Source organism: Balaenoptera borealis, assembly GCF_965194805.1.
Source record: "Balaenoptera borealis genome assembly, chromosome: 12".
NCBI classification, from domain to species: Eukaryota; Metazoa; Chordata; class Mammalia; order Artiodactyla; family Balaenopteridae; genus Balaenoptera; species Balaenoptera borealis.
In genome coordinates this window covers 86,311,102-86,332,057 of record NC_138869.1, presented here as the reverse complement: position 1 = coordinate 86,332,057, position 20,956 = coordinate 86,311,102, and the positions used below count along the sequence as shown (strand labels likewise).

Genomic DNA, 20,956 nt, shown 5'->3' with positions numbered 1-20,956 from the left:
TTTGTTACCGTGGGGGCCGGGGCGGCCGCCGGGCTGCGGGGGACCCGTAGGGAGGGGGCGTCAGCAGGAGCGGCGCTCGGAAGCCAACGGTTTTGGAAGCTAGCTCCCTTACCGGAGCCGCTGCCCCACTCTTCCGCTTCAACCTGTCTGCCGTGGGTCCCCAGGTCTGCAGCGAGGAAACTGGGGGACTTGGAGGAAGAGGGACCGGGTGCTCCGGGAAGGGGGGGGCGGTCCGCGGGGAGTGGCCGCCACCCAGCGGTCACCAGAGGGCGCGGCCGATGCCCAGACTCGAGTCTGGCTCGCCTGTCCTTCCCAGAGTCAGCCCTGCAGCTTGAGAGACACTGACAGACTGCATGCTACACGTAGAAAAACCAGGCTGATTTTTATTTTCCTGTAGCGCGAGTTACTCGGGAGAGCAGGGAGCCCTTAGTCCCCCGAATTAAGAGCAGGAGAATCCGCTCAACTAGGTTCATGAATCTGGAGCCCAGGGCCAGGGCCTAGGGGGCTGGAAAGGCCAGACAGGGGGGCTGGGCTGCAGCTTCAAGGTGTGGAGCCTGATGGGGCAGCCACTATCATCAAACTTGGCAGACCTTGGTCCAGCTCCTAGGAGGGGAGCTAGACGGGGAGAAGAGGATCCTTGAGGCGCAGAGGCCAGAAATAGGACCAGGGGAGTGGTCAGGCCAGACCCTTCTCCTTGTGAGGAGGTTGTTAATGGAGGGTCAAGCCCTAAACTCTGAGGAGACAGATAAGTTCCCCACTCCCTCTTCCTGGCTGGTGAGAAGCGGCCCTTGGAGTCCAATGGCTGAAACTCAGAATTTAAGATATGGAGCTGGACCCAAGGAGTGGAGGCTCAAGCAAGGGAAGGGACAGCTCCTTCAGTCCATGGATTTGGGCCTCTGGTCTGAGGCAGCCAAGGCCTGGATGTTAAGGGGATTTGGAATTGGAGGGGAAAAGGAAGTACAGGGCTTGGAACCAGGGCTAGCCCCTCACTCGGCCTCCCCGTCCTGGGGCCGGGAGAGCAGGTGGAGTTTTCTTTGCAGCTGGGCCCGGAGGTAGCGGAGATCTTGCTGGTCAAGTCCGTGAGCCAGGCCCAGGTAGAGGGTAAGGAGGAGAGCAAGGAGGAGGCGGTCAGTGCCCAGGGTGGGCACCACCCATAGCACAGTCAGCAGCTCCACACACACTGGGTGGCGCAGGTGGGAGAAGAGTCTCAGAGCCCGGGGAGACTTCAGGGCCAGAGGCTCACCCAGCCCCAGCACATGGTAGTACACCTAGGAGAGGGAGAATGGCTTAGAAATGGAGTCAAGCCCTTGTCGCAACTTAGCTGCCTCTTTCCTCCCCTTCCAGGCACCCTCCTTCTATAACGCAGGCCCAGGAACCACCCTTCTGAGACTGGGGTCCCTGACCCTCATCTCTGGTCCATGAAACTTCCCCAGGCCCAGGAAGCCCATGGTTTCTGGCCTTTGAGGGAGGGCTGAGGGGAGACTATCTTACAAGAAAGGGAGGTGAGGGAGTCAAAAGCAAGAGGCAGGTGGAAGAGTAGGGGAGGAGGAGGGACATCCTTGGAGGGGAAAGAGGTATTCTAGAAAGGATCAGAGGTCTTGGGTAGGGATCTGGGAGCCTCACCTGTTTGAGGCCCATGAGCTCTGCGTAGTCAAAGACGAGAAGGATGCTGAAGATAAGGAGCCAGGAAATGACGTGGAGCACAAAGCAGAGGAGGGGCACCCAAGTGGCCCATGGCTCGGCCCGAGCCTCCCACAACACGGGGCCCCTGGGCACGGGCTCCCAGTACCGCATCACCAGCTGAAGGAGGATGAGGGACTGGGTATCCCAGCAGCCCACCCTTGAAAGACCTAGACCCAGAGGCTGCCCCCACCCCAGGCTGGCCTGCTGCTCTCCCCGCCTCTACCATGAGCATGTTCAACATGTGGAGGGTACTGGATGGGGTCCCAAATATGTAAGAATGACTTGTCTCTACTCTGAGGACTTAAAAGAATGGATGAGAGTCACCAGATAGGTACACAAAGTAGCCTAGGCCAAGCACCCACTGAGAAACAGATGAGTACTAACTGGGAAGCTTTCTCTTGCGCCCTAGGGAAGTGCTTTTGAAGAAAGGATAGGACTGAAGAGGAGTTAACAAGGGAATCTCAAGCAGGACAACATGAACAAAGTTGCAACGGTGAGAATGCATATATCATGCTCGGGGAATGACAAGCAGTACACCATTCTTGATAAAAAGTAGGATATGTGCTGTGGAGGAATGGGAGCTGAGATTACAGTCCTGAACACCCTTAGTTCTCCTCCTAAACCCATGTTTTATCAGAAGCCTAAGGTCCTTGCCTCTCCAATCGATGGAATCCTTCCCACAGACTGTTTCCCTTGAGGACTCGGCTGCCAGGGCTTCATACCTGCAAGGCCAGGGCAGTGCATGCCACGTACAGTGACCTCTGAAGGACCCCAAAGTACCGGGACATCCATGACTTCACTGTCTCAGTTGCCATGAGGCTGTGCTGCCCCACAAATAGTAGCAGGAGCCCCAGATCCCAAGCCAGGGGGACAAGAATGCTTTGGTCCTGCAGGGCAGCCAGCCATCCCTGGCGGGCATCTAGCGGGAGTTGGAGAAAAGGACAAAAGATCAAGAAGACTGTGGGAAAAACTCCCTACCCTTATCTCCTCTTGGGACCCCAGGCCATGTCCCTTAATGCTTTCAGGAGCCTTAATGCTTCCTCTCTAGGCTTTGCCCACCTCACTTTTCTATTCCCTGTTTCTTCCCTCTTCCCCAGGCCTCCTTCAGAGCTGGGGAAGAGGATTCATGCTGGTCAGTCACGAAAGGCATGGCTGGAGTGCCCTTCTTGTTTCGGTTCTCCAAATGCTCCCTCTTTATAACACTCTCCATAGTCCTCTTTACGAAGCCTTTCCTTAGAATACTCTGCTCATCGCCCTTTCTCTCCCCCTCAGTCCTCACTCTCCCGCCTCTCCAAACCGCTAATCCCTGAGTACCTAATTTAGCCCTCTGGTCTCGCCTGCAGCGTCTCGGCGGCTTTCACGGTTCTAGTTCCCTCTCCTGGACTTCCCCTGTCATTTGTCTCCAAGCCCCGCCCCCGCTCCCTCTGCTCCGGCTCCACCTCCCTACCCCAGAGCTCATCCTCGCTCCCTCCCGCTCACCCGGACCACCAGACTCCGAGATTCCTCCAAGAAGTGGCCGAAGGGAGGTAAAGCGCACGAACTCCACTCCAGTGCCAAAGGCCAGGATGAAAGAGGCGAGGGCAGCAGGGACGAGTAGCAGTGCAGGGGCCATGGCGAGAAATGGAGGGGTGGGGAAACGGGCGGGTTTGGGATTCCCGCGGCCGTAGGCTCCGCCTCGACCCCGCCTCCCGCCTGGGACCCTGCCCAGGAGGGCGGGGCTCCCGCGCGCCGACGCCCAGGCTTCCGGCTGGCGCGCGCGGCTCTTTCACACCGAGCTGCAGGGCCGATCCCTGAGTGCCTTTCCCCGGTCTGCGATCTCCGCGTCACAGAAGGGAATGTTAGAATCCCAAGTGAGAGGTGAGAAGGGCAGCGGCTGTTCAGTCAGTCACGTGGTTTGAATCGCAGCTGGGCTAGTTTTCGCATCTAAAATGAAGACAGTTCCTCTCTTGCAGGGTTCTTGCAGAAACAGCATTATGATCCCACTTTCCTTTAACAGCTTTGACTAGAAAACAGCCAGAGTCAGAGGTTACAAAGCCTCAGTTAACACTTTAATAATGAACGGTGAGAGAACGGAAGACTGTTGACCCAGGCTGAGAACCCAAAGCTCTGAATCACCCATTACAGCTTGTTAGATGAAAAAGAGTGACTATTTTACCACAAATTAACGCTTAGTCTGTAATTTATTATAAAGTTGAGTTGTTGCCTCTCCACTTGCTAAGGGGAGAGAACTTGTCTGTAACACTGAAAGATTTGTTCTGTTAATGCCAAAGGCTGTTACTTTGTAACCATGAGAGTAACAATATGTTAAAATATTTGTGATAGAAAACTTTATTACAGTTGTAAACTGTAGTATGTTCATTTTAGCCAAGCTTGTGATAATTAACTACCTATACAACCTCATTAGTTTGACTCCACTTACTAGTCAGAAAGCACTAAGATCTTTTGTCCAAAATTTTTCCTACAGACCTGTTTGTAATACCTACAGACTAACATTCACATCTAAAAATCAAAGTAAAGTTAAGGTTTTTCTCCATTAGAGTTAAAGATCACGTAGCTAAGGACCTGGTCACAGTAGCTATGACCATAGTAAGGAACTTAGAGATCATGAAGCTAATTCCCTCAGCTAATAGATAGAAGAAACATAGGCCTAAAGAGATCAAGAAAATTTCCCAAGATAAGAATTAAGGAGCTGCCAGTCCTGTGGGCTCAGGGATGACAAAATTGCCAAACAGCATCCTACAGGCTCTACATTCCTTCCCCCTCCTGGAGGCTTAGTATTCCCATTCTCCTCTGAATCAATGCTATTTTATACTGTACCAGACATCATTATGTTTTCCCTCCTGATTCACTCTCCATCCTGCTTTCTGCCTCAGGAAGTTGTCCCGAATGGACTACATCAAAGAAAATCACAGCATTTGAGGGAAGCCTTTCTATGTAACTGTTCCCTCCTCTCAACCTTTTGGGTTTACAGGTGGCCACAACAGAGCTGTGGGTACTGGCAATATTCTTTGTGATTTCTCTACACTCTGCCTACTTCTAATTTTCACTTCATTGAACTCTCTCCAAATTATCCTAATTTGACTGTGCCATAGTTTCCTCTTAGGATCCTGACTGACAGAGACATTTATTACACAATGTGCTATGAGCTGTAGGATTCATTGGAAGTGTAAGAAAAGATCTCTCTTCTCTAGAAATTTAAATTGGGGCACTTAAATTGTACCAGTCATGGAGTGGGTGTGCACATGAGTGCTAAGTGGGGCTATAGAGACAGCAGGTGCTGTAAGGAATCCAGTGGACCTCAAGGACACAGGCAGCTTCACACAGTACAAGGCTTTGAGCAGTGCAAGGGGACTAATATTTATCTGGGTCCTACTGTGTGCCACACCCACTATGGCTATGCTTAATACATATTGTGAGATTAGGTATGTTTAAAAGCCAGCACAGTGTTTGGCAAAGCTCATGCTGTTTCTACTACACCAAAGTTTTCCAAACTTAAGTATAACTTACCTGCAGAAAACTGCCCAAAACTAATCAGTATTTTTTAAAATTGAAGTGAAATTCACATAACATGAAATTAGCCACTTTAAAGAGAACAGTCCAGTGGCATTTAGTACATTCATAATGTGTGAAACCACCACCTCTCTCTAGTTCCAAAGCATTTTCTCTTCACCCCAAAATAAAACCCTGTACCCATTAAGCGGTCATTCCCCATTTTCTCTCCCTGCCAGCCCTGGCAACCACCATCTACTGTCTCTATGGATTTACCTATCCTGCGTATTTCCTACAGGTGGAGTCATACAATGTGACCTTTTGTGTCTGGCTTCTTTTACTTAGCACAATGCTTTTGAGATTCATCCTCAAAACACTGTAGCACAATTAGTACCTCATCCCCTTTTATGGCTGAATATATTCCATTGTATGGATATGCCACAATTTGTTTATCCATTCATCTGCTGATGAACATTTGTGGTGTTTTCATCTTTCGGCTCTTGTGAAAGTGTTGATATGAACATTTGTATACAAGTATTTGTTTGAACATCTGTTTTAATTCTTTTGGGTATATACCTATGAGTAGAATTGCTGGGTCATATGGTAATTCTATAATTAACTTTTTGAGAAACTGTCAAACTGCTTATCACAGTGGATGAATCATTTTACATTCCCATGAGCAATGTAGATGGGTTCCAATTTCTCTACATCCTTGTAATCAACCAACTTCTAAAATTTACAAAATAAAACTGTACTACACCATAAGGCACATAGTGAATATTTATTTATCACAGAGGTTAAGCCTAAGCTAACTTTATAAATACTGGAAAAGCAGGCCAGAAAAAAAAAAAAGGGCAGAAATTTGCTCAACGTCAAAGCTAAAGGATGCTTCTAACGAGATAGGGCAAGGAGAGAGGAAAATATTTTAGTAGCATTCCATAACTCCACCTTCAAATTTACTCACTCCAAGCATTCTTTCAAGTTCAGGACACTAAAATTGTTTCCACTATCTTTTGGAGGATGAGTAAGAATCCCAGTAAGAAAAGAAGAAGAGAAACAAATGGTTTCCAAACAGGAGGCAGGACACTGTGCGTGCCATAGAGCAATAAGCACATCAGTCCAGCTAAATATGAGCAGCAACTTAAGATATCTGAGCATGGGATTGGCCAACTTTAAATGGCCATTTAAGAAAATCTGTGGCTCCCAATCTCCCTGTCTTTGTTTACCAACAAGCCTTTTCGGCCCCACCCGTGTTCCAAGACAAATCAGATCAGTACACCCCAATCCTTTCTAAAGCCCTAAGTTCTTTCTTCCAAATATTTCTAACACTTTATATATTGGTCTGGGAGGAAAAGCATACTGGGGTGGGGTTTTCAGGTGGATGACATTTCCAAAGTGGAGAGGACAAAGGCCTCTGGCTTGGCTTCCTGCTTTAGTACTCCTGTGAGCAAGAACTCAGGTGAGAGGATGGGCAGCCCAACCCGAAATGGAATGGCACATCGAGGGAAGTCCTGGGAACATGTGATCACAACTCTCTGAGGCTGGAAGAAAGAGAAAACAGAAAATCAGGGGTGAAAAAGAATCCTAGAAATAGGTTCGGGACCCACTAATCAGTCTTAGCAGCACAAAAACAGTACCTCCTGATGGGAAGCCGTATGACACACACTGTGTATGAAGAACTCTTGCCACAAAAGTTGAACCTGAATTTGTTCAACCTTTTAAAGTTAACTACGATTTACAGGAAATATAAAAGATAGAAAAACAAGATAAATGACACAACAAGGGAGCAAACAGAAAAATCCAGACTGTGGAACATTCTAAAGGACAAGTGACCTAGTTTCTGCAGGAAGTCAATGGCAGGAAAAAGGCTAGGTGGGTTGGGGGGTATGCCCTAGAGTAAAAGCAAATTAAGAGATACAGCGCCATTGTGGGGATACATGGACCTTGTTTGAGTCCTGATTTGAACTGTAAAAAGACATTTTCAGATGACTCGAGAAATTTGATTAATGGAGTAAGACAAAGTTACCAGGAAACAATTGTTAATTTTGTTATTGACCAATAACGGCATGTGATTATGTAAGAAATGTACATATTTCTTAGAGATGTACATTTTAAGTATGTAGGAAAAAATAATAATGACCTTTGCAGTTTCCCTTAAAAATTTCAGCAAAGAAAATGAAAGAAAAAGGAAAAAAAAAAGGGATAGAGCAAATGCAGCAAAATCTAAATTAACCTGTTGAATCTGAGTGATTGGTATATGGTGGTTCGCTGCATTATTCCCTCTCCCTTTGTGTATATTTCAAAAAATTGTAAATACAAAAATAAAAATAAGTCCATTTGGTATCAGCAGACCTCTTCCTTCTCTATCCCTCTCTATACCAGAGGTCTTCCCCCAGCCTCTCACTACTCCGTGTTCCCAACTGTACCTCCATTTTTCCTCTAACCTGTTCCCATTCCAGCCACCTCTCTAACTGCCACCTCACCAGATGCTGAACACACCACCCCTACCTTATAGGACCGGGGCATGCTGGGTAGGACGGTGCCTCCACAGCAGCTGATGATCTCTCCCATCTGAGGTGGTGGTGGCTGGACTCCTGGGGTCACGTGAATCTCATAGCCCTAGGAGGAAGAGAATGGCGGAGACAGTAGATGATGCACTGAGAGGCCGTGGACCGCTGGGAAACAGCTGAAGTGTGGGGCAGAAGATGGCCTCTCACCTCCAGCAGCCTTCGCTCCCGAGCCCGGCTCAGGGCCTCCCGAAGGCTGAAGCCAAAGTTCTTCTCCTGCTCAGGATCAGTCACCACATATTCAGCCGGGGGCAAGAAGCAACCTGCCTTGCGGGACTAAGGACGGTAACAGTATCAAAGCTCAGCCCAGCCCTTCACCCAGCTCTTCTGTCTAGCGTTTACAGGGAGCTCACGAGGTGTTTTCAGAATTAAGCCTTCTGCTTCACTAACCTCGTCTTCCTGTACCCACATTCCTCCCACCGCTTTCTAGAGCCCCATGTGAGCAGCCTTCTCCCGTCACTATCTCTACGGGTCTGTCATCATCTCCTGGCCTCCCACCTGGTGCAGCCAGTCCAGGGAGAGGATGGGGATGCCCCGCCCCAGGGCACACAGGAACTTGACTGTCCGGCGGATCCGATCCGTCACCAGGTGGGAAGCCTCAGCCACTGAGCTGGCCATACTGCCCCCCAGGGCCAGCACTGCCCGCTCTCCATGAGCATCTACCACGCCTGTGAAGAGCACCTGTGAAGGGGGTTAGCCTGAGCTGGTCACGGCAACCAGCGCCATCGTCTCCCAAATCCCCTGGGTCTCCTCCCGTCCTACCACATCTCCACCTCCCACAAAGCCCCAGGGCCCTTCTCTCCTACTTTGGGGGCCGTGGACTCTTGGATAGGTTTGGTCCGTCGCAGGCTGCGGCTCGGTATTTCCCGGGGCTCCTCCTCTGTCTGCTCTCTCTTTCTCTTGCCTGGTTCTGGAATCACTACATCCTGGGATTGAGAGAGAACTTGGTGGGAGTTTCCAAGCCCCCAAGCTCTTTCCAAACTAGGTGACTCCAGCCCCCTCCTCACCTCTATCTTCCTCAGCTTCGCTGCAGGATTTTCTTCTTCTTCCTTAAGGAATGCTGTCTTCTGGGGAACTTCTCCTCTTTGGAGCCGTTTTTGAAGTGGAGGTGAGTCCACAGTAGCTAAAGGCCTCTTGTGATTTTGAGAGGCCTCAGGCTGGGGCTCTGGGGTGAAGCCAGATCTATCTGCTGCCTCCCCCTTTGGGATCTGGGGAGCATGAGTGGGTGCCTCGGGAAGCTGGGCAAAGGCAGGCTCAGGAATGGTGCTAAGGGACTCGGCTGCTCTCACCGCCCCTCGTCTCTGGTTCCTTGAGGACTGGGAGTTAGGTTCGGAGGGCGCAGAGTAGGGTTCATGAACGTGAGCTGTGAGAGACCCAGGTTTCCTAGTGGCCCTTGGCCTCCTGCTGCAATTGGCTTCAGGGATGGGCTCAGGGGGAATAGGCTGTTCTGTGGGGACTGGAGAGTGGAATTCAGGGGTGGTAGGAACTGGCACAGCACTTACTGTAGAAGACCTTAGTGTCCTGCTCTGACCACCCTGAGCTATGACTTTGGGGGTGACAGGCTGGTCTGTGGGGGACGAAGGTTCAAGGTAAGGAGCTGTGGGTTCAGTTGGCTGGGATGTCTTGACAGAGGACCTATGTGTCCTGCCCCGAGTGGCCTGAGATGTGGGCTCAGGGGTGAGAGACTGGTCTTTAGAGGTGGAAGGCTGGGGCTCAGGAGTTATGGGGACAACTGGTTCAGGGGTCTTAGCAGAAGACCTAAGTGTCCTGCCCCGAGGGGCCTGAGATGTGGGTTTGGGGGTGACAGGCTGGTCTGTGTGGGCAGAAGGCTGGAGCTCAGGAGCTGTGGAGACATTTCGTTCAGGGGTTTTGACAGAGGCCCTAAGTGTCCTGCCCCGAGTGGCCCGAGATGTGGGTTTGGGGGTGACAGGCTGGTCTGTGGAAGTGGAAGGCTGGGGCTCAGGGGCTGTGGAGATAACTGGTTCGGGAGTCTTGACAGAAGCCCTCTGTGTCCTGCCCCGAGATGTGGGTTTGGGGGTGACAGGCTGGTCTGTGTGGGCCGAAGGCTGGAGCTCAGGGGCCGTGGGGACATTTTGTTCAGGGGTTTTGACAGAGGACCTAAGTGCCCTGCCCCGAGTGGCCCGAGATGTGGGTTTGGGGGTGACAGGCTGGTCTGTGTGGGCAGAATTCTGGAGCTCAGGGGCTGTGGAGACACTTCGTTCAGGGGTTTTGACTGAGGACCTGAGTGCCCTGCCCCGAGTGGCCCGAGATGTGGGTTTGGGGGTGACAGGCTGGTCTGTGTGGGCAGAATTCTGGAGCTCAGGGGCTGTGGGGACATTTCGTTCAGGGGTTTTGACTGAGGACCTGAGTGCCCTGCCCCGAGTGGCCCGAGATGTGGGTTTGGGGGTGACAGGCTGGTCTGTGGAAGTGCAAGGCTGGGGCTCAGGGGCTGTGGAGATAACTGGTTCGGGAGTCTTGACAGAAGCCCTCTGTGTCCTGCCCCGAGTGGCCCGAGATGTGGGTTTGGGGGTGACAGGCTGGTCTGTGTGGGCAGAAGGCTGGAGCTCAGGGGCTGTGGAGACATTTCGTTCAGGGGTTTTGACAGAGGACCTAAGTGTCCTGCCCCGAGTGGCCCGAGATGTGGGCTTGGGGGTGACAGGCTGGTCTGTGGAGGTGGTAGGGTGGGGCTCAAGGGGTACAGAAGAAACTGGAGAGGACCCTTGGGGCTTGACTTTGGGTTTTGGGTGGAGAGCGTCCAGCTCTGAGGAAAAAGGAGTCTCCAGAGCTTCCTGACTCTCATTTTGTCTGGTCCTGGGAATGGGCGGTTCTGAAGGAGGTGGAGAGGGCGAAAGGAGGGACTGAGGGGCAGGACTTTTGGGGCTCTGAGAGATGAGGGGGTTCTGGAGTGGCGCGGAAGCTTCCTGCACTGCCGGAGGCCGACAAGCAGCTGGGGATTCCTGATCACCCTGGGGAGAAATGGAAGCCAGTGAGGGAGGAGGAGACAGAGAGAAGAGAGACAGGACTTGGATACTGTTCTTGATCCTTGTTTATAGAGTGTACTCGCGGCATTTCTCTTTCTGTCTGTTCCATTAGACTGGGAATTCCCTCTTTCCCAACGACCTCTCCCCAAGATGCCAGAATAGTATTCTCCACATATGGATGATGCTAATAAAGAGGACGGTTACGAGAAAGAGGGAGGGGACTTGAAAAAAGGAGCTTTCTGAGTCAGGGAGAGGGGGACAGAACTTGGGGAACAGATACGGAAAACAACAGGTGTCAAAGTAAACGGATAGAAGCCAACTAAGGAGCCAACTAAGAAGCCAACTAAGGAGCAGTGAAAATGGAAGAAAAGTTAAAAACATGGGGAAAGGAGTAGATGAAAGCAAGGTCAGGGGAAGGGGCAGTGGAGGAGATGCAGAGATGACCTGTGGAGTGGGGAGGTGGGTACAGAAAGCAGCTCTCACCCTGGAAGTCTTCTCAGCAGGTGGCATCTTACAATTCAAGTAGCCTAGACAGAAGGGAAAGACAAGTAGCTGAGGTCTAAGCAGTCAGTCACTTAGGGGTTGATTATCATGAGGGCTGTGTACCACCTTAGGCTCCCCTCTACCTTCACTTACCTCTCTGCTGCCTCCTGGGTCTCACTGGGGCACCCCTTCCTCCACCAGACTGGCTCCCAGAAGCTATGGGGTCTGAAGCAAGTCCCTGAAGGTCTCCCGCCCCTGCTCCAGGCTCTGGTGTCGAACCTGAGGCCTGGCCTTTCTGGTCCTGGCCCCCCGCCTCTGTCTCCCCTGTCTGTGGGCCTCTGTCCAGCATCACTTTGGGTACCTTCCCTTCTAACCCACCTGCCTCACACTCTCTCTCTGCTACTGGTTTCTCTGCTTCTCTGTCAAATATTTCTCTTGTAAGAGTCTGCTTTTCTCTCTCTTTCTCTTGTATTTCCTTAGGTGTCTCAATTTCTACCTTCAAAGTCTCCATATCCCTTTCAGTACTTGCACTTTTTACTCTTTTGTCAGACTCTTGTTTCTGAGTATCCCTAGCTAACACCTGTTTTTGTTCTCTGTCCTGTATCCCCCTGGTTGATTCTTCCTCTCCCAACACATCTTCCCTCTCTCCTTCCGAGGGCAGTTTCTCAGTTTCCCTCTCCAATGGCCCTCTCTCAGGGGTCACCCTCTCTGCTGTTTCTCTTGGTGTACCCATGTCTTCCTCCACAGTCTGCATCCCTCTGCCTTGAATCCCCAGTGACTCTGCATGAACTGGACTTTCTGGATGTTGCTCTTGTGGTGCTGCCGTAGGTGGAGAGGGGCAAGGTCCATGGGCTTCAATGTGGGTGGCAATGAGCTGGGTCTCAGAGGCTTCAGACTCTCTCGGACAGAATGGCTGTGTAGCCAAGACCTCCCATGGCTCATCCAGGGAACCTGAAAGCAGAGTGAGTGTGAGAGAGAGAGAGAGAGAGAGAGAGAGAGAGAGGAATGTAGGTTGAAAAGGTAATAGCTTGAGAAAAGATGAAGACAAATTCATGCATAATAAATTTAAATGGGTTATTAAAGGAAAGCTGGGAATAAGGAAGATAGTCATAACATTTAACATTTGTCTCAAAAAGTAAGCCCAAACCTTCATATAAAAGCTCTCTCAGTAGCCTCTTAAAAACTTATGCTAGACTAGTTGCTCTATGGGTCTGACTTAATATGGCATTTTTTTCTGATGAGATGGAGGAACATCAGCAAAATGTCAAGGAATATAAAAGAAACGTGTAGAGGGGGAAAATAAGGATGCCAAGTTAGGGACACAGAGGAGGGGAGAGTTTCTTATACCTGTGGCCTGGAAGCTGCAACGGGAAGGGCCAGGCTCTTGGGGCAGAGTAAACAGGAAGGCCTGCGTGGGTTCATCCTCCATGCTGGGGACTGTTGCACAAGAAAGCATGGCCTGAGCACTGCTCCACAGAACTCCGGGGTCCCATTCTTAGTTTCCCACCCTGCCCGTCCCAGCTTTCACACCCTTCAAGGACTACCAGTCTGATCTCCAAGCTCCTGTTTGTACCAGTATCCACATGACACAGATGTCCTCACCTTCCAGGCTCTGATTCTCTCTCTCCACAAAGCACTGGGTAGCTTGTAGGTCCAGAGCTTCAGAATCTGGTGGGGGAGGAATATAGGATAATTAAAAAATCACAGCTGACCCTTAACTCCTTCCTTTTTCTCTACTATTCTCTCCTCAGCCCCAACCCCATGCAATAGACTGAATCTCTGTGTCTCCCCCAAAATTCTTACATTGAAACCTAATTTCCAGTGTGAGGGTATTAGGAGGTGGGGCTTCTGGGAGGTGATTAGGTCATGAGGTTGGAGCCCGTGTGAATGGGATCAGTGCCCTTACAAAAGAGACTCCAGAGAGCTTCCATGGGCCCTTTTGCCATGTGAGGACATAGTGAGAAGATGGCTGCCTATGAAGAAGGAAGCGGGGCCTCCCCAGACACTGAATCTGCTGGTATCTTGGACCTCCCAGGCTTTAGAACTGTGAAAAATAAACTTCTGTTGTTTATAAGCTACCCAGTCTATGGTATTTTGTTATAGCAGCTCAAATGAACTAAGATACCCTAGAAGCATTTTTTATTGCAGGGGTTAAGGGAAGAAGGAAGGCCAGCACTAACCATCGTGGTTGTCTCCAGAGTTCATGGTCCTATCCACATGCGGTTCTCTCTCCCTTTCTGTGGGGGTCTGGGCCCCCTCTCTCTGTGGCTGGGTGGGTTCCCCTGGAGTGCCTGTGTCCACCACCAGATGTGCTATGTTATTCCTTGAGACAGGGAGAAGGTCCTGCTCCACTTGGGCCGCGGGTGACCCACCCTGGGCCCCAGCCATAAAAGCTCTGCCCTGTTCAAGAACGGCTGCAGCCCACTCTGTCCCAGTATCTTCTTCTGCATGAAGCTGGCTCTTTCTTACATCTGCCACTGCTGAGGCTGCTAAGGATGTGTTCTCCTCTGCATCTGGGCCACAGTCCCCAGCTAGAGGAGGCTGGGCTTCTTCTAGATACACCACAGGCAGCTTTGCTGGGCCTCCTTCAGCTTCCACATCTGTTTGACGTGTCCATGCTACAGGTACTTGATGCTTCTCCAGAAGTGTAACAGCTGGCCCTGGTGGGACTTCCTCCACCACTTGTGTGTTGACATGCACTGTGGCAGAGGCTCGGCTTCTCTGCAGGTGGAACCCCAGTGAGCTCTTCTCTTCCATCACCTCTGTATCACTGTCCCTGAGAGGAGGTTGACTCTTTTCCGAATATGCCTTGCCCGTGTGACCCCTGGGAACAGTTCCTGTCTTCTCCACTGGGAGCCCCTTTTCCTTCACGTCTGTGTCACTGTCTCTCCCAGCAGAGGCTTGGCTTTGCTCCAGAAGGGCCACCGGTTGGGCCCTATCCTCTTCTGCATCTGCATCTCTGTTCCACGCAACGGCCCGGCTCTCTCTTAGATGTGCCAGTGTGAGCGCTGCTGAGACTTCTTCCTTGTCATCTGTATTGCTATCGATCACGACAGAGGCTCGGCTTCTGTCCAGAGGAACGGTCAGGGGGGCCTCCCTCTCCTCTATATCTGTATCACTACCAGCCGGGCTCTCCTGCCGATGTGCCACGCCAGGTGCCCGAGGACTCTCTGTACCAACTTCATGGAAGATGTGCCTCTTCCTCACAGGAACTACTGCTGGGGTCGCAGGGATCCCCTCTTCTTCCACATCAGTATCACTGTCTATGAAGCCACAAGGCTGGGCCCTTTCCAGATGGACCCCAGTGAGCCTTCTCAGAGGCCCGCTCTCATCATCCACGTCTGTGTCACTGTCCTCCCCAGCAGGCTGGCTCCTCTCCAGAATCACTCCAACTGGAACCACCCCACTCCTCGCATTCCTCTCAACTTTCGTGTCATTGTTCTTCTCCTTCACTGAACACTGATCCTTTTCAAGCTGGATTTCAGTTGTGACAGGTTTAGGCTGTTCTGTCTCTGCAGCGGTGACTCTTCTGGCAGCTGAGGAGGGCTCCCCTGCTCCTGGTTGCTGACTTTCTTCCTCATCTGTGTCACTGTTCAAGTTGAAGGCAAAAGGTGGCCCAGGGCCATCCAGGGCAGACGAAGGTCCCTCCTCATCGCTGTGAAGGGAAGAGAAGAGAGAGTCTACAGAATCTATTTCCCCAGAAGGGATACCCCACTCAACTAGGAGCTCCTTGAGGGCAGACATGAGGTAGTATTTTCTTTTCGATCTCCAGCAATTAGTTTTCTACTTGGCACATCAGAGGTGCTCAATAAAAATTCAGTTGATTGAACAAGTATGTGTAGTTCCCCAGCCCGGACTTTCATGGTAATAAGTTCTCATAGAGATGGATCCTCCAGCCCCTGATTCCTCCTTCTTTTGAAGACTCAGGTGTCTGGCCCTTTGGCACTCACCTCTCTGGAACTACTGTTGCCAAAAAGGAGGTCCTTGGTCCTTTCACCACACACTTTTCAGAAAGAGAATCTGTCAGTTGTAGAAAGGAGTAAGTTGACAGTTTTAAACTCACAATCCCCATCTCCTCACCCGCCCTCCCAATACACAAACTTACCTACTTCTTCCTCTGAGTCCTCAGCCAACAGAAGCCTGTGGGGTTGAGTTCCTCCCTGTACCCTGGGTGTCTCCTCTACAGTTAGAGGGCCCCGGGAGACAAAGGACAGGGGGACATCCAAGCGATGGTACTGGCAGGGCAAGTCAGCAAAGAGAATCAACTCCCGGTCCCTCAAACGATGACTCACCCCAGGGCCTAGGACCTTAGGAGGCCTCAGGATTTGAGTACCATTGAGGCTCCCACAATCCCGGAGGACAGGTGCCTTGTCCCAGGCCAAGATTTCAATCACCGCATGTTGTTTGGAGATAGATGAATAGGGCAGGGCCACAGAGCAATCAGGCATTCGGCCTACCACATTCTTCCCGAGGTATAATGGGAAATCTAAGAATTAGAGAGGTAGATGGTTTCCAAGGCCAGAGTCCTGACCTGCTATTAGGAAAACGTTCCTGTTAAGTACCTCACTACTCACTCAAGGTCCCCCCATGCATTAGAAAAATAAAAGGCCCCAGGATAACTAGCTAATAAAGAATATATGCAATGCATTATTCATAATCAATACCCCATCCATCCACACTGGATTATTTTCTATTGTGGTAAAATATACATAAAATTTACCATTCAGCCAACTTTTCAGTGTACAGTTCAGTGACGTTAAGTACATTCACATTGTTGTGCAAAACATCACCACCACCCATTTCCAGACCTCACTGGATTTTTATCTGAATCCCTTCATCTTCTCCTACCAAAGTAAAATCACCCCCATTGAGTCCAGGGCACTTGCCTGGAGCAATCAGATCAATCAGCCCCCTCTTCTCCATTCCCAGTAAAACCTTTTTTCAGATCTCCCAGATGCGTATCTAAGCTTACAACCCTCCAACTACCTCCCCACAGAAATAAGAGGCCTATACCAGTACTTCAGCACCCAATAACCCCTGACCTTTTTCTGGTCCATAGGAACTACTGAAGATACGCAGTCGCCCAAGGGGCTCCGAGCTACACCCCAAAGATTCACTGGGTCTCTCTTCAACCTCCTCCTCTTCTTCAACTTCCCAGTTAATAACCTGGGTGTCTTCCATGATCTGAGAAAAAAACACATTATTATCACCTCTTTCAGTGGGTCACACACACAGCCTCAGAGAGGAGACTGCTAACTGCTGTAAACCTGGATAGCTATGGAGGCTGATGTTTCCCTTTCTGCCGATCATTCTGTTGTTATTCTTCTGAAGCACTTAAGAAATATCTTTGACCGTGATACGGAATAAGAAATAAATATTATAGAGTCCCCAGTACAGAAATATATATAAAAACACATGCTTGGGACTTCCCTGGTGGTCCAGTGGTAAAGAATCTGCCTTCCAATGCAGGGGACTCAGGTTCGATCCCTGATCAGGGAACTAAGATCCCACATGTCGCAGGGCAACTAAACCCGTGTGCCACAACTACTAAGCTCGGGCGCCTCAACTAGAGAGCCTGCGTGCCACAAACTACAGAGCCCACGTGCCCTGGAGCCTGCGCGCCACAACTAGAGAAGAGAAAACCCGCACACTACAACTAGAGAGAAGCCCCCGCACCGCAATGAAAGATCCCGCATGCCTCAACGAAGATCCCACGTGCTGCAACTAAGACCCGACACAGCCAAAATTAAATAAATAATAATAAATAAATAAATCTTTAAAAAAACAAAAAACAAAAAAACTCCACATGCTTATTTATAGATAAATGTTTTGAGAAACAATGTTAAGCCTTTATACAACACACTGATAGTTGTCATTCTGTTTTTTTTCTCTTCTCAATTTTTTAAACGCCGACTTGCAATCCACTAAATTGATTTCACTATCCACTATTGGGATAACTTTCGCCAAACATCAACTATGTATCAGGCATAGTAGCCATGAGGCAGGCGTTTAGAACACTAAGGCTAAAAATATTCAATCAGGATAACACAGCAGGTAAATGAAAAGGGTAGAAATAATTATGCTTCTGGCTGCAAAGCCCATGCTTTTTACACTTTATCAGATCATCTCAGTGTGATCAGACTAAACTGCAAAAAATCGTAACAGCCAAAAGAGAGGCTTGGTAGGTGTCAAGCACTGCTCTAATTACTTTATATTCACTGACTTATTTAATTATCACAAGAATCCTGTAAACTATTATTATTACTTTTTGTTTTTGGTTGTTTTCCTTTTGGACACGCAGCATGGCATGTGGGATCTTAGTTCCCTGACCAGGGATCGAACCCCTGGCCCCTGCAGTGGAAGCACGGAGTCCTAACCACTCGACCGCCAGGGAATTCCTTATTATTACTTTCTATTTCTCAGATAAAGAAACTGCAATACAGATGGATTAAGGAATTTGTCCAGGACCACCCAGATAATGTCTCTCCTCTGTTTAATATTCTTTGATGGATTTCCATGCCCATAGGATAAAATAAAATCTAAACTCCTTAGCAAGACCCTCCACAATCAGAACCTCATATCCTCAAATGTATGTCCCACCCGCACCTCACCCAAGCCTATGATTCAGCCACATGGACCTTCTCCCCAGTCTCTGAACACACTGCTCCCGCTGTCCCTCTCATCTGCAGGCCTTAGCCAGCTCCTTAGCCCTTTGTTCATAGTTTTTTGGTCCAAATCCTACCCATCCTTTACAATTCAGTTCAAATGTCACTTCCTCAGCAAAGCCTTGCCTGGAGTCTTCTCTGCTTTCTGGTGTTCCCCATGTTCCTAAGTGTTTCACGGTGGTTGGTGGACTTGTACTTATCCTGATAGTTCTCACCATAGTGTAACTATAACATTCCATTTCTGCCTCACACCCCACCTCGAGAACTGGACCAGGCAGAAGAACTGTGTCTTTTCCCCAAGGGTCCATCATATTCATTCAACAGTTATTGCGCACCTGGTACCGCTGTAAGTATTCGGGATACATTCCTGAACCAAAAGTAAAACTAACTCTGCCCTCCTAATTAAAGAACAAATAAGATGAAAACTCAAAACGGTATGAAAGAGGCTACTCTAAAGGGAAACTGTTGACAGGTTGGGAAAGTAGGACACCTCCCTGGAGATAGTGTTAACTCCGTTCTTATGACTGGCGAACTCAGCTGGTGCCCATGACCCTCGGCTCCAATCCATGGGCCACCACCTTTGATCTCCCTCCATCCCATGGGTTCCCTCCTAGCCCAACGTCTCCCTGTGTCTTCATACCTAAGGTCAGGAAGGGGCGTCAAGTAAGGATGAGTATTATAATTCGAGAAGCAAATTTCCAAGTATCCTCCGCCCAGTCGTACCAAAGGCACGCCCCTCCCGCCCACCGGGGAAAACCAAGATGGCACCCGGGGAACCGTGGGCGAGGCCCCCTCAGAACTCACCTACTTTGAGTCCCCGCGCGCGCCACCAGTAACGGCCGCGACCGGGATGGCGCGAGTGCCTGAGCGGGGCGAGCGCCGATTCGCTGATTGGCTCCTGCCGCTGTCTTTCACAGCCCGGCTGCACGCCGACAGAGCAAGCCGCCAACTCCGAGGCACAGCCAGAGCCCCGCCCCGTCCCCGCCCCCTTACAGCTCAAAGGGGCGGCTTCTCCGGGGAGGCTGCGATCAGTTGGCTGAGGCTGTAATCAGAGGCCGCCGAAGGCGCACAGAATAGTGTACCTCGATTGGGCAGCTCCAAAGGACAACCCACCGCCGCTTCACCGCACCGCCCACTTCCCGCGCAGATTTCCAAATCGCGACCACAGAGTCTGGCCGCCAGCAACGGATAGAGGGGCTTATCATAGTCGTCGCCCCAAGCATCTAGTGCGGCCAGAGCGTCCTTCCCCGGTCCTCCCAGACATGGTGTCCGCTGACTCATGAGAAATGAAAATGGGTTGCGGGTTGTAGTCGTGGCTGAAGGCTGCAGTTTGGAAAATATCCCGTAGGCGTGGCGCTTGAGGACTCATTGCAATGGAAGTTCATTTTCTTATGAGTTAGCTCGTCTTGAAGTCATGTCATTTCCTCTCTGAGAATACATTCCTGATGAACATTTTGAGGTCATTCTCCAAGAGTAAAGATCCCTAGGCAAACAGAACTGTTTCGTTAACCATCTTGAAGGCTGACCGAGGTCTTTGAAGGGTTCAAGGATGATAAATATCATTTATTTCATTAAATGTCATACTAAGACAAGAATAATAATTTGACATGAATAATTTAGGAAGATCTTTTGCATTCTTATCTCACTTCATTCTGACTACAATAGGCAGAAATAGGTTTTATAGAAAGAATCGGAGCTCTGCCGATAACTTGCCTACAACTAATGTAAGGTAGAGACAAATTGAAACCAGTTCCCTAATTGTAAACCCTGAACTCTCTTCACTACCACAAAATACGTAATTACTTTCATTGTGATCATGCCCTAAAACATGAACATTCTATTTTAAGTGGGTAGACGGGTCTTACACAACTTGATGTTCTCTTATTTATAAAATGACTGAGAAATGTGTGTTGAATTCAATGTGAATTAACAATGATGACCTTGATATCACATGTCCTTTATCACAGTGCTTACCACACTCAATTATTGTTTATACACTTCTCACGAAATTGCAAGATCCTGGAGAACAGTGAGCTACTTCTTAATCATTTTTGTATCCCTAGCGCCTGGTTTGGTGGACACTTAGTATCTCTCAAGTTGAATTAATCCCTGAGATGAAACATGCCACTCAGACTTCAGCTCATCCAGTTTTTTCCCCATCACCTTCCTACCCCTTTTATTTCAATCCTGAGGCTCCTGGAAGGTTGCCATGGTCAGCCACCTAGTCAGTGAAATCAGTGAACTGAAAAAACACTGACTTCATCAAAGTGTCTAGAGAGGCAGGCTGGAAGACACTGAAATTCTATCAGGTATCTCACCCCATAGTTCTCCGCTGGACAATACAGTGTGTTAAACGCTGCTCTAAGGCCCAGACCCCCCACATGGACAGACACTTCTGGCATATCAACTTCTCTAAACCATTCAACTTATTCTTGAACATACCCTTCACACAATTACTTCTCTATCTTGAAAAGCCCTTGCTGCAATTTTGTTTCTAAACATTATCATTAGAAAACTCCCAAGGAAATAGCAGGAGGGCAATCCCCTCCTTCTTCCTGAGGTATCTGGGGGAGCAGCAGCTTACTGAAGTCCATGCCTTGGGTCACCAAAGGACCAGCTGTTAGATAGCAGATCAGGGTGCCGCATTTCTCCCCAGTTTTCGCTGAGCTAAGCAGTCCTGTCTTCTCAAGAGCTACCGCAGCGGGGAGCTTTCAGGGCGTGCCCCCACTCCACCTTCCAACGCCTGGCACCCCCGGGTTCCCAATTTCTGTATCCGTAAACTACTCTCTTTTTATACCAGAAAAGTCCGGCATAGAGGAAGGAACCCTTGCGCAAGGTCATTTTTCATTAAAAACTCCCAAACCAAAACCCCCATACCCAGTACCCACCCATTTGTTCTTTCATCTTGCAGCGTGGACAACAATAGAGGACTACAACTCCCAGGGAGGACTGCGCTCGCCCTGCAGAGCAGGGACCAATGGACGTCTGATACATGACCAGCACGGACTAATCAGGGCCAGCCTCGGTGAGGCTTTGTCTCCCCACCACCTCGCGGGGCTCGTTCTCCCGCCTCCCGGCCCCAGCGCAC

At 49.9% G+C, this 20,956-nt stretch overlaps 2 protein-coding genes and 1 long non-coding RNA gene across 7 annotated transcripts; 1 reads left to right on the top strand and 2 right to left on the bottom strand.

The window, feature by feature from the left end:
- Window positions 1-11: 11 nt before the first annotated feature.
- Window positions 12-6,328, top strand: LOC309607944. Its single transcript, XR_014232592.1, has 3 exons — window positions 12-164; window positions 2,093-2,176; window positions 6,192-6,328. It is a non-coding gene; the product is annotated as an uncharacterized lncRNA (long non-coding RNA).
- Window positions 358-3,513, bottom strand: NRM (nurim). Of its 2 annotated transcripts, XM_082347033.1 has the most exons (4): window positions 3,163-3,513; window positions 2,406-2,602; window positions 1,624-1,800; window positions 358-1,268 (listed from the first exon to the last, which is right to left on the bottom strand). In XM_082347033.1, exons 1-4 carry the CDS (start codon window positions 3,293-3,295, stop codon window positions 987-989), a joined length of 789 nt encoding a protein of 262 aa, XP_082203159.1. In that variant the 5' UTR covers window positions 3,296-3,513; the 3' UTR covers window positions 358-986. The 2 variants fall into 2 exon arrangements, with proteins under 2 accessions (XP_082203159.1, XP_082203160.1); XM_082347034.1 differs by lacking the exon at window positions 1,624-1,800.
- Window positions 5,935-20,858, bottom strand: MDC1 (mediator of DNA damage checkpoint 1). 4 transcript variants are annotated; one of them, XM_082346818.1, is made up of 16 exons: window positions 20,757-20,858; window positions 18,673-19,351; window positions 16,246-16,387; window positions 15,309-15,689; window positions 15,154-15,223; window positions 13,384-14,858; window positions 12,806-12,871; window positions 12,551-12,640; window positions 11,357-12,154; window positions 11,204-11,247; window positions 8,747-10,705; window positions 8,546-8,665; window positions 8,238-8,420; window positions 7,890-8,015; window positions 7,681-7,791; window positions 5,935-6,713 (listed from the first exon to the last, which is right to left on the bottom strand). In XM_082346818.1, exons 3-16 carry the CDS (start codon window positions 16,382-16,384, stop codon window positions 6,546-6,548), a joined length of 5,730 nt encoding a protein of 1,909 aa, XP_082202944.1. In that variant the 5' UTR covers window positions 16,385-16,387; window positions 18,673-19,351; window positions 20,757-20,858; the 3' UTR covers window positions 5,935-6,545. The 4 variants fall into 4 exon arrangements, with proteins under 4 accessions (XP_082202944.1, XP_082202945.1, XP_082202947.1 ...); XM_082346819.1 differs by having other exon boundaries at window positions 7,890-7,955; XM_082346821.1 differs by having other exon boundaries at window positions 11,933-12,154.
- Between the last annotated feature and the right edge of the window lie 98 nt (window positions 20,859-20,956).